General features: G+C 30.6%; 1 protein-coding gene across 1 annotated transcript; it reads right to left on the bottom strand.

The window, feature by feature from the left end:
• Positions 1-334: 334 nt before the first annotated feature.
• On the bottom strand, positions 335-11,595 carry LOC129738347 (uncharacterized). The gene is made up of 5 exons (XM_055729531.1): positions 11,528-11,595; positions 11,261-11,448; positions 6,883-7,149; positions 6,634-6,812; positions 335-417 (listed from the first exon to the last, which is right to left on the bottom strand). The coding sequence occupies exons 1-5, from the start codon at positions 11,591-11,593 to the stop codon at positions 335-337; spliced, it is 783 nt and encodes a 260-aa protein (XP_055585506.1). The 5' UTR covers positions 11,594-11,595.
• Between the last annotated feature and the right edge of the window lie 6 nt (positions 11,596-11,601).

Genomic DNA, 11,601 nt, shown 5'->3' with positions numbered 1-11,601 from the left:
TGAAATTCAGGGTAGATTTTTTTTTAAATTTGCCATCTTTTTGGTTTTGTTTTTTTTTTACAAAATGTTAAAAATATTTGAAATTGTAAAAAAATAAGCAAAATAATGGAAATACTCTAAAACTATCAAAATTGTTGATCTATTGAAGTTTCCTTTTTTAAATTGTCAATATGACAAAACCATGAAAAATTCTAGTTTAATAATTTAGGGTGAAAGGTTCGGAAATTCATCAGATCAACTTCCCTACAATCAATGAAGGGGGATAGGGTCAGTTTTTCCTTTCCATTCAAATCACCGTGCATGCATCAACTCGATATCGATCAAGTGTATGCATTCACCACCAAACAGTGTTTTTCTTCTCTTCCCCTTCGCTCTTAGTTCTTTTGACCACCCATCCGCGAATTTCCACATCCACCTCTACGTGAAGGGAAAGAAGGAGAGCAAAAAGTTAAAACACAAAAAAAAAACACTAGAGAGACATGACGAGAGCCGTTGGGGTTAAAAATATCGCGATTATGTCATAACATATTTTCACACATCTTAAGTGGCACGGCACGGTACCCAGCAATAATGTGTATGTGTATGTGTGTATAAACACACACCCGCAGGTTATTTTTCACGGGAAATATTCTTGTGTCTCACAAGATTCGCTTTTTTCGTCCCTCCCAGCCTTCTTCGTTGGTTAGGGAAAATGTGTTTGTTTTTCCCCCGTCTCGATTTGTCGGGTTATTTGCTTTTTTTTGTGTTTTGAAAACGTCCTGTTGGAAGTAGACTACAATGATAAAGAAATGCGTGTTCCCACAGTGAAGGATCTTCCTATCCTTTTACATATATCTGATGTTGATTGCTACTTTCTTATAATATACTAGCTGATCCCGTACGAACTTCTTTTCGCTTCAAATCATTGGTACGTCAAAATGAGTTTAGAAAATGAATTCGAAACATTCTTTCAACAATTTTGGGGAAAAAATTCAACAGTGTTTAAAGTCGCTATTATTACTATTACTTGAAATTCAAATTAAACGGTTGATTGGATTTTTATTAAAATTTATGTGAGAGTGTTTTTTTCTCGATCGGTTGCAAAATCTAGACATTATGGCAGAAACATGTCCTATTTGTTTATGTGCACGACTCTTTTGCTTGACCTTCACACTAAAATTGGTATCAATTAACTGCCTCGAACAAAATTATTGCACAAAACACTGAACTTTTAATGAAACCCTCTTTTTCTGTCCCGTGGCCCGAAATTCGATAATTAAAACCAATTTTACGTTCCTCACAACTCCCTTGTGCCATTTTTTTTTTCAAATTGTATGTAAAATAACGTCAGGAACTTGAAAACAGCGAACAGTGAATATAGACGCCCCTTTCGCCGACCCTTGACACGGAACATGCTACCTGGAGTCAATTGCTCATAGTTTATAACCCTCATCTGAACATTTTCATCTCAATCCGATGCATGATCACGACAATATCGCGAAAACAGTGAGCAACTAACATTGACGGCCTTTTTTTACCACGATTCAAAACTTGACTCCTGAAATCAATTATCTTTTCTGTTAAACTCCCATGTGTCAATTTTCATTACAATTCTATGCTCAATCAAGAGAATATCGTAAAAACAGTGAACAGATAATAACCTTTTTTGCCGACCCCTGAATCAAGATTTGAAACCTGAAAGCAAAAGAGCGTCCCTCAAAACTCCTATGCGGAAATTTTCATCTCAATCCAATGTAGAATAACGTCAAAATCGCAAAAACATTAAAGTTGGGTATGGACGACTCCTTCAGCCGACTTCTGATCCGCAATTCGAAACTTGAAATCGATTGCTCGTCCCTCAAAACACTCATGTGCTAATTTTCATCACAATACGATCTATAAAAACGCCAATATCGCAAAAACATTAATCAGTGGATATGGACGACCCCTTTGGCCGACCCCTGACCCTAAATTTGATAGCTGCAATCGATTGCTCGTCTCTCAAAACACTCATGTGCAAATTTTCATCACAATCCGACGGAAAATAACGTCAATAACGTGAAAACAATATTTGTCTTGTATGGACAACCCCCTTCAGAAGGGGTCGTCCAAAAATCTAAAAACATTTTTCATCATTCCTAGTCCTAATGAGCATCCATGGCAAATTTCAGATCTCTAGCTCTTAAGGCGGCTGAGTCTATAGAGGACAAACAAACAAACAAACAAACATACAGATAATTGCTTTATATATATATATATATATATATATATATATATATATATATATATATATATATATATATATATATATATATATATATATATATATATATATATATATATATATATATATATATATATATATATATATATATATATATATATATATATATATATATATATATATATATATATATATATATATATATATATATATATATATATATATATATATATATATATATATATATATATATATATATATATATATATATATATATATATATATATATATATATATATATATATATATATATATATATATATATATATATATATATATATATATATATATATATATATATATATATATATATATATATATATATATATATATATATATATATATATATATATATATATATATATATATATATATATATATATATATATATATATATATATATATATATATATATATATATATATATATATATATATATATTCAATGTAAAAGTGCATTCTTTGTATCAATAGGAGTTTTAAGTTTCGTTAAAGAAATCTTACTCCGCTAAAAATATTACTCAAAACAGGACTATCAACTAGCAATGAAAAGCACATTTTTAAACCATAAGTCTCAATCCACTGCTGATTCAAAGCAATCGAAAGAATCCCTTTAATTCAACCATCCATTCAAACCATGGTTGAATTAAAGAAAATCTTTCGATTGCTTTGATTCAGTAGAATTATACAACCAAGTAGGCTCACAAAACCTATTAGAGTCAATCCACTGATTTATTTCAACTAACAATAGTTTTAAACCACTTCTGTTTTAGTTTTTTTTTTCTTATAGACAAAATTCATTTGTCAGAAGAAACCTCATCTATGTACCTACTTTCTTTTTAATCAGTGGAAGTTTTTTTTGCCATTACTGTTATTTTTGTCTTTTACGTGTTTTATTTTTTAATTTGTATTTTTAGCAGTTTTTTTCACTTTGATCATTTTTATCATTATATATTTTTTTAATTTTTGGCATTTCAGCCATTTTGTGATTTGTTATTTATATGTTTTTTTTTATTTACGTTCTTTTTGTTATTTGTTATTTTGTTGGTTGTTCACATTTTTCACCATGCTTTCTCTTTATACATCAATAATGGCGCCGGCCACGTCCTAGTAGTCAATAGATAGGAAAAATAAGGAAATGGATTTTAAAAAAATCGTGCTTTAGGACCGAGGCCACCTCGGCATCCTAGCCAGAATTTTTTTATTTGAGAGACTGGACTCAGGAATATCATCTGGAAACACTTTTGATAAGTGTATTGATCTGACTGTTTGACCTATCCACATAACTTCTTACACTGCTGCCTTGTAAAATTCCTAGGAATCAATGGTGATAACATGACTATTTTTTATTGTCATTAAACGAAACACAAATGGATTTTATATGTTCAGATGAACCTTCAAAGCTGTTTTTTTTATTTTATTAATTACATAAGTTGTCCTAAAAAAAAGAATTATTGATTTTTTCAATCCTCAAATGTGCAAAAACGAATGAAGAAGAAAGTTCAAAATGATTTTTTTTCATTATGTTTTGTTTATTAATCTGTATTTTTCTTAAGTTCAGAATAGAAAAATAATAGTTAAATCTAACATATTTTAATTCATACAGCGCAAACCAAGTGGCTGTTCACTAATTACGTAAGCACAAAGGGGGGGTGGGGGGGGGTTTAACATTTGCTTACGATCTCTTACTAGGGGGGTAGGGGGGGTTTCCAAAAATCTTACGTAAGTAATGCTACATTGATTATTCGTCACAGCCATATATTCTCAGGTTTAATTTTTTCTCACTACCCATTTTTGATGTTATGTTAATATTAAATTTCTTTGAATTAATGAAAAAAATTGCTGGTTCTTTAAAAAATTTTGGAGAACCAATTCAAAACAACATGCCACCAAAATACTAAATCACATTTCCGAAAAAAAATATCGCTTCTCGCTTTTCGTAATAACAATCCTTTCAATTGAGAAATTTATAGAAACAAAAAGGGAAAGTGACGCATTATGATGGGGGGACTGAGAGAAAGAGAGAAAGTTTGTCAATGATGATTAAATCGTTGTAATTTATAACAAATTGTGCGAGAAAATGAGTAAATTTTAGTTAAAATGAGAGAAACCAGTGTTCTCTCTCTATTGCAATCCCAGGATTTGAATCCAACATATTTCTAAAATGACTTCATCAAGAAAAATCTTTAAAAATCAATGTAAAGCTTTTAAAATTTTTGATTTTTGGCCATTTTTTTCGAGTGAAAGACACTACCAAACTAACTCGAAATTTTACTAACGATTTTCCAGAAAAAAACTCCTAAAACTTTATCACTTACCGCTGAAATAGATCTGAGCTTTTAGATAAGTTGACAACGTTATTGTCATTAAACATTTTTGCATTTTTTTTATTTTCATGATTTTCAGGTCAAAAACATAAGAATTTTTTATGGTACCTTGTGCTAGGCTGATCTTTCAATCGAAATTGAGATTTTATATTGTTCATTCGATTGTGGAAGTTTATTTAAGACAAAGCTTGTTACCCTGAACATGCTATATCTTAAATAATGTTTTCCAAAATCGTTTCATCTGTTGTTTTGTATAAATTGTGCTTTTCAAATGTAGTTATTAAGTTTTACTGAAGCATGGATTTTCGAATTGTTGATATTTTCAAGCTATTTTTGAAAAAACATGTTAATTTCACAAAGTATTAAAAACGTAAGATCTTACTAGGGGGGAAGGGGGGGTTTTGAAAAATCTTACTTTGTCTTACCAGGGGGGGAGGGAGGGTTCAAAATTTCCAAAATCGTGCTTACATAATTAGTGAACGGCCCCCAATGAGGAATAAACTGAAGACTAAAATGCCTAGTGAATAAAATTAAATATTTGAAATCAAGTTATACATATGAATGAGCCATTTCACAAAAAAAAAATAACACTTAAACAATTTTAGTAAACTACTACCATTATAAAACTCCCAGTACACAAAATTATCATGGCTGCAAAAATGGGGGCAGAAACATTCAAACAAGATAAAAACAACTATTAATTGTTGTATGATACCATTTTTCCTGTAATTTTGTCAACCTTGTCATAGAACTGGAACGAAATTTTGGAAACTTTCATTACTTCGACATTTGAGCGTTTATGTTATGAACTATCACACAATAATGATAATTCATTCGCAACTTTAGATAAACATTTGAGAAAAAAAAAATTAAAAAATGTATACGTATCTCGAACGAGAAAATCCAGAAAAAAAGTTACTTATAAAAGTCAACTTACACTGGTATTTTTCGCATAATAATCGGGGATGCAGGCGAGACTTCAAAACACCGTTAAAAGCTTATTTACCTTTTTTCATGTTCAAAGTTATCTCTTTTTCAAATCTGAAAAATTACATGTGTTTTTGAACTCGTGAAAATGAACCAAATTTGAAATTTTGGGAAAGATTTGAAGACCTCCGGCGCAAACCCGGCTTATAATAAAAAAAATTGTCTTATATGTACACCTGTGCTAATTTTAAGATGCTCAAATACGATTATCTAATGATAACTTCAGATATTACGGAGGCTCACGGAGAAAAATTTCCCCAGATAAAAATTTTTTGTTCTGGAGGTAAATATTTTGAAGGCAATCGTATAGTTCAAAAATATTGCCACCCGTTTGTGCTGAATCAGAGATGAATAATATCGATTCTAAACCCGCAAACTTAACGAGCACTCACCCACCCCCTGTGTTTCTATTGAAAAATGCATTTTCCCCATCCCCAGATTATAGCCTAGATAGGTATGTACAATAGAGATCGACCGGGCGAGTCGGCTTTTAATTCCGCGGTCCGATTTATGTTTATTTATTGAACTTTCATCTTGTGTGATATCCGCGCTCGCCCGCTGTATGAATAAAAGGCTCGCAAAATGAAAGATTGAAGTTGGCACGATTTGTTTCTCACTTTTCACCGTTGCGGCCAACCATTTGCTGCTATTTTAAGTGTGTGCTGGAATTTTATTGTTTGGAAAGTTGGAACGATTTCCTTTGGTCTGGCAATCGCTCTTCTCCTGGCCATTCCGTTTCCTACAACAGAATCCCCTGGGCCAAACGCTACTTTTTCCGCTGAAAAATGACCAATAGTCGCGGTGTATTTTCCAATCCCAATGAGTGTTGCCCACCAAAAGTGTGTGTATGCTTATATACACTTGAAGCAAAACATCGCAGATGCGGTACTAAAAAAAACAAACACATTTACGAGTGAGTGCGCGAAGTTGAATTGAAAATATTCCGAAAATTATAATTTACGATTTCGAAAACAATTCATCCCACGCCATGCTGCCGTCAACCTGCCTTCGCTAAAAGTGGAAGTACCACATGTATTTTGAAAGTGTGCACACTTACTTGGAATTCCCGTTCGACTGTCATCGTTCAAATGGGCGAGATCTTCGGCGGAGCTGGCCAGGCTGTTATCACCGGGTGTCCCCGGACCGGAACCTCCACTCATGACGATACCCGACGACGAGCTGAACACCGAATCGCCCGAGCTGCCGACGCACGGAACTGACGGTACCCGCAGATAACTGAAAATATTCACCAAAACCTCTAAATGAGTATCATTCAACCTTCTCTTAGCATCGGCTTCATTCATACCGTGCGAGTTCGGTATTGACAGGACTCATCAGTGCCTCGACCGGATTGTCGGCCGTTTTCAGCTCCGGCACCGGAAGGGCGCTCGTTTTCTCCCACTTGAAGGCGGCCTTCACCTTGGTCCACTTGGACACCTTCGGCTTGAAGTCGGTGATGGCACTTTGGCGCCGCAGCGGGTAGTTCCGACTGCCATCCTTGCTGCCGGAGGAACCACCGACGTGCTGCAGGAAGCTGGAGATGTCCTCGTTGATGACCGATTTGCTGCGCTCCCTGTAAACGGCAAGGAAAGATTATCTCGTTAGCCAAACTGTTATTTGGGTAGAGATCTGTTGAAAATGTTAAAAAATTTTGCTCCGCAAAAAACGTGTTTCAGTTCACCTAATAATGGCGCGTTTTCTTCAGATTAACTAAAAATTTAAACATTTTCTCATAAATGTACGTTTGGAAATTTCTTCAATAAGAAAGAACAAACAAAGATGGCTCCAGAGAAGTGTCTCAGGAGCCACCTTTATTATATGTACCTACTTAGAAAATCATTCCAGAACTTAAAAAAAACAAAAATCCACAATGAAATCCGAAAGGGGAAATTACGTCATTCGATGGACTTGATATATTTAAAAAAATTCGTTTGAGCAATTGTTATTAGTAAATCTTTCTCATTGCTCAAATAAGGCCGGAACAAATTTCAACTCCTTCTTTTGTCACTCAAAATTGGAACGAGGGGGGGGGACAATAAAAAATAATGCGAAAAACAAATAAATTGGAATAAATTGCACAAAATCTTGCATGCAAAAAATTGCATGTTATATCATTGCACAAAACCTATAAAATAATGAAATTTTTTATTGAAAAATTCAATAAAATCAAGAAGACACATGATGAAATTACTTCCATCTTACAAAATTTCATTTTTGGTCTTGTAATCTTTCGGATACTTGAATTTTTTATCAAAATTTCCATGAAATACTTAAAACTTTATTTATTTCCCCCTTCGGGTTTTTGGAAATTTCGAAGGGGGGGGGGGGAGACAAAAGAAGAAATTGATATTTGTTCCAGCCTAATTAAAAGTGTAGAAAACACATAACAAAGTTGTCAATAACGAAAAATGACAGTATTTAATATAAAGAAAATAAAAAAAAACATGACCCAACTACCAAATTTGACAAATATAACAAAACTAAATTGCAAAATATTTGAAAATTTTGTCGTTTTTTATTTTTATTTATTTCATTATTGTATTTTTTGTTATTTTTGTCATTTTCGTCATTTTCGTCCTTTTTGTCATTTTTATCATTTTCGTCATTTTTGTCATTTTTGTCATTTTTGTCATTTTTGTCATTTTTGTCATTTTTGTCATTTTTGTCATTTTTGTCATTTTTGTCATTTTTGTCATTTTTGTCATTTTTGTCATTTTTGTCATTTTTGTCATTTTTGTCATTTTTGTCATTTTTGTCATTTTTGTCATTTTTGTCATTTTTGTCATTTTTGTCATTTTTGTCATTTTTGTCATTTTTGTGATTTTTGTCATTTTTGTCATTTTTGTCATTTTTGTCATTTTTGTCATTTTTGTCATTTTTGTCATTTTTGTCATTTTTGTCATTTTTGTCATTTTTGTGATTTTTGTCATTTTTGCCATTTTTGTCATTTTTGTCATTTTTGTCATTTTTGTCATTTTTGTCATTTTTGTCATTTTTGTCATTTTTGTCATTTTTGTCATTTTTGTCATTTTTGTCATTTTTGTCATTTTTGTCATTTTTGTCATTTTTGTCATTTTTGTCATTTTTGTCATTTTTGTCATTTTTGTCATTTTTGTCATTTTTGTCATTTTTGTCATTTTTGTCATTTTTGTCATTTTTGTCATTTTTGTCATTTTTGTCATTTTTGTCATTTTTGTCATTTTTGTCATTTTTGTCATTTTTGTCATTTTTGTCATTTTGGTCATTTTTGTCATTTTTGTCATTCTTGTCATTTTTGTCATTTTTGTCATTTTTGTCATTTTTGTCATTTTTGTCATTTTTGTCATTTTTGTCATTTTTGTCATTTTTGTCATTTTTGTCATTTTTGTCATTTTTGTCATTTTTGTCATTTTTGTCATTTTTGTCATTTTTGTCATTTTTGTCATTTTGGTCATTTTTTTTTCATTTTTTGTCATTTTTGTCATTTTTGTCATTTTGGTCATTTTTTTTTTCATTTTTTGTCATTTTTGTCATTTTTGTCATTTTTGTCATTTTTGTCATTTTTGTCATTTTTGTCATTTTTGTCATTTTTGTCATTTTTGTCATTTTTGTCATTTTTGTCATTTTTGTCATTTTTGTCATTTTTGTCATTTTGGTCATTTTTTTTCATTTTTTGTCATTTTTGTCATTTTTGTCATTTTTGTCATTTTTGTCATTTTTGCCATTTTTATCATTTTTGTCATTTTTGTTATTCTTGTCACTTTTGTCATTTTTGTCATTTTTGTCATTTTTGTCATTTTTGTCATTTTTGTCATTTTTGTCATTTTTGTCATTTTTGTCATTTTTGTCATTTTTGTCATTTTTGTCATTTTTGTCATTTTTGTCATTTTTGTCATTTTTGTCATTTTTGTCATTTTTGTCATTTTTGTCATTTTTATCATTTTTGTCATTTTTTTTCATTTTTTTCATTTTTGTCATTTTTGTCATTTTTGTCATTTTTGTCATTTTTGTCATTTTTGTCATTTTTCGCATTTTAATCATTTTTGTCATTTTTGTCATTTTTGTCAATTTTGTCATTTTTGTCATTTTTGTCATTTTTGTCATTTTTGTCATTTTTGTCATTTTTGTCATTTTTGTCATTTTTGTCATTTTTGTCATTTTTGTCATTTTTGTCATTTTTGTCATTTTTGTCATTTTTGTCATTTTTGTCATTTTTGTCATTTTTGTCATTTTTGTCATTTTTGTCATTTTTGTCATTTTTGTCATTTTTGTCATTTTTGTCATTTTTGTCATTTTTGTCATTTTTGTCATTTTTGTCATTTTTGTCATTTTTGTCATTTTTGTCATTTTTGTCATTTTTGTCATTTTTGTCATTTTTGTCATTTTTGTCATTTTTGTCATTTTTGTCATTTTTGTCATTTTTGTCATTTTTGTCATTTTTGTCATTTTTGTCATTTTTGTCATTTTTGTCATTTTTGTCATTATTGTCATTTTTGTCATTTTTGTCATTTTTGTCATTTTTGGCATTTTAGGCATTTTTGGCATTTTTGGCATTTTTGGCATTTTTGGCATTTTTGGCATTGTTGTCATTTTTGTTATTTATGTCATTTTTGTCGTTTCTGTAATTTTTTCATTATCGTCATTTTTGTCATTTTTGTCATTTTTGTCATTTTTGTCATTTTTGCCATTTTTGTCATTTTTGTCATTTTTGTCATTTTTGTCATTTTTGTCATTTTTGTCGTTTTTGTCATTTTAGTCATTTTTGTCATTTTAGTCATTTTTGTCATTTTTGGCATTTTTGGCATTTTTGTCATTGTTGTCATTTTTGAAAGTTTTGTCATTTTTGTCATTTTTGTCATTTTTGTCATTTTTGTCATTTGTGTCATTTTTGTCATTTTTGTCATTTTTGTCATTTTTGTCATTTTTGTCATTTTTGTCATTTTTGTCAATTTTGTCATTTTTGTCATTTTTGTCATTTTTGTCATTTTTGTCATTTTTGTCATTTTTGTCATTTTTGTCATTTTTGTCATTTTTGTCATTTTTGTCATTTTTGCCATTTTTGTCATTTTTGTCATTTTTTCTCATTTTTCTCATTTTTGTCATTTTTGTCATTTTTTGTCATTTTTTGTCATTTTTTGTCATTTTTTGTCATTTTTTGTCATTTTTGTCATTTTTGTCATTTTGGTCATCTTGGTCATATTTGTCATTTTTGGTCATTTTTTGTCATTTTTCTCATTTTTCTCATTTTTGTCATTTTTGTCAATTTTGTCATTTTTGTCATTTTTGTCATTTTTGTCATTTTTGTCATTTTTGTCATTTTTGTCATTTTTGTCATTTTTGTCTTTTTTGTCATTTTGTTCATTTTTGTCATTTTTGTCATTTTTGTCATTTTTGTCATTTTTGTCATTTTTGTCATTTTTGTCATTTTTGTCATTTTTGTCATTTTTGTCATTATTGTCATTTTTGTCATTTTTGTCATTTTCGTCATTTTCGTCATTTTTGTCATTTTTGTCATTTTGTAACTTTTGTAATTTTTTTCATTTTTGTCATGTTTGTCGTTTTTGTCATTTATAGATTTTTTTTTGTCATTTGCGCGTCATTTTTGTCATTTTTTTTGTCATATTGGTCGTTTATGGATTTTGCTTTGTCATTTTGGCCATACTATCGAATCGAATATCTATCCCATAAATCAACCGCGTACTCACCTCTTCGAACTGCTCCGTTTGTTGCTGGCAGTGTTGCCAGCTGCTAAGATCGTTTCCAGCAGGGCAAGATTATGCTCGATTTCGGCGTCCCACAGATCATTATCGGAAGCTTCTTCTGGCTGCTGTTGTTGTTGTTGTTGTTGTTGCTGATGCGAACTGGCCAAGAACGATTCTGGATCTTTGTTCATCTGTAAATTCAGGCGATGGCGATGATAGGGATGTATAAGTTAGTAGAAAATAATTGAAACACGATAGAATTTTGTTTACCGTATTTTGCATAAGCTTGAGTTTCCGCAGCGTTTCCACATTCTTGAGCTGCCAGTGCATGCGCATGTTTTGTT

The sequence above is a fragment of the Uranotaenia lowii genome, chromosome 1 (genome assembly GCF_029784155.1).
Source record: "Uranotaenia lowii strain MFRU-FL chromosome 1, ASM2978415v1, whole genome shotgun sequence".
Taxonomy (NCBI): domain Eukaryota; kingdom Metazoa; phylum Arthropoda; class Insecta; order Diptera; family Culicidae; genus Uranotaenia; species Uranotaenia lowii.
Note: the sequence above shows the minus strand (reverse complement) of the source record. Positions and strands in the feature narration are given on the sequence as shown.

What these genes read in the sequence shown, in the direction of transcription:
- LOC129738347 (XM_055729531.1), bottom strand. Translation starts at nt 11,593, where the DNA reads ATGCGCATGCACTGGCAGCTCAAGAATGTGGAAACGCTGCGGAAACTC. An exon ending in GTCAATACCGAACTCGCACG is followed by an intron (nt 6,813 to 6,882) that starts GTATGAATGAAG and finishes GAATATTTTCAG; the next exon opens with TTATCTGCGGGTACCGTCAG. An exon ending in CAGTCGAACGGGAATTCCAA is followed by an intron (nt 418 to 6,633) that starts GTAAGTGTGCAC and finishes CCCTTCACGTAG; the next exon opens with AGGTGGATGTGGAAATTCGC.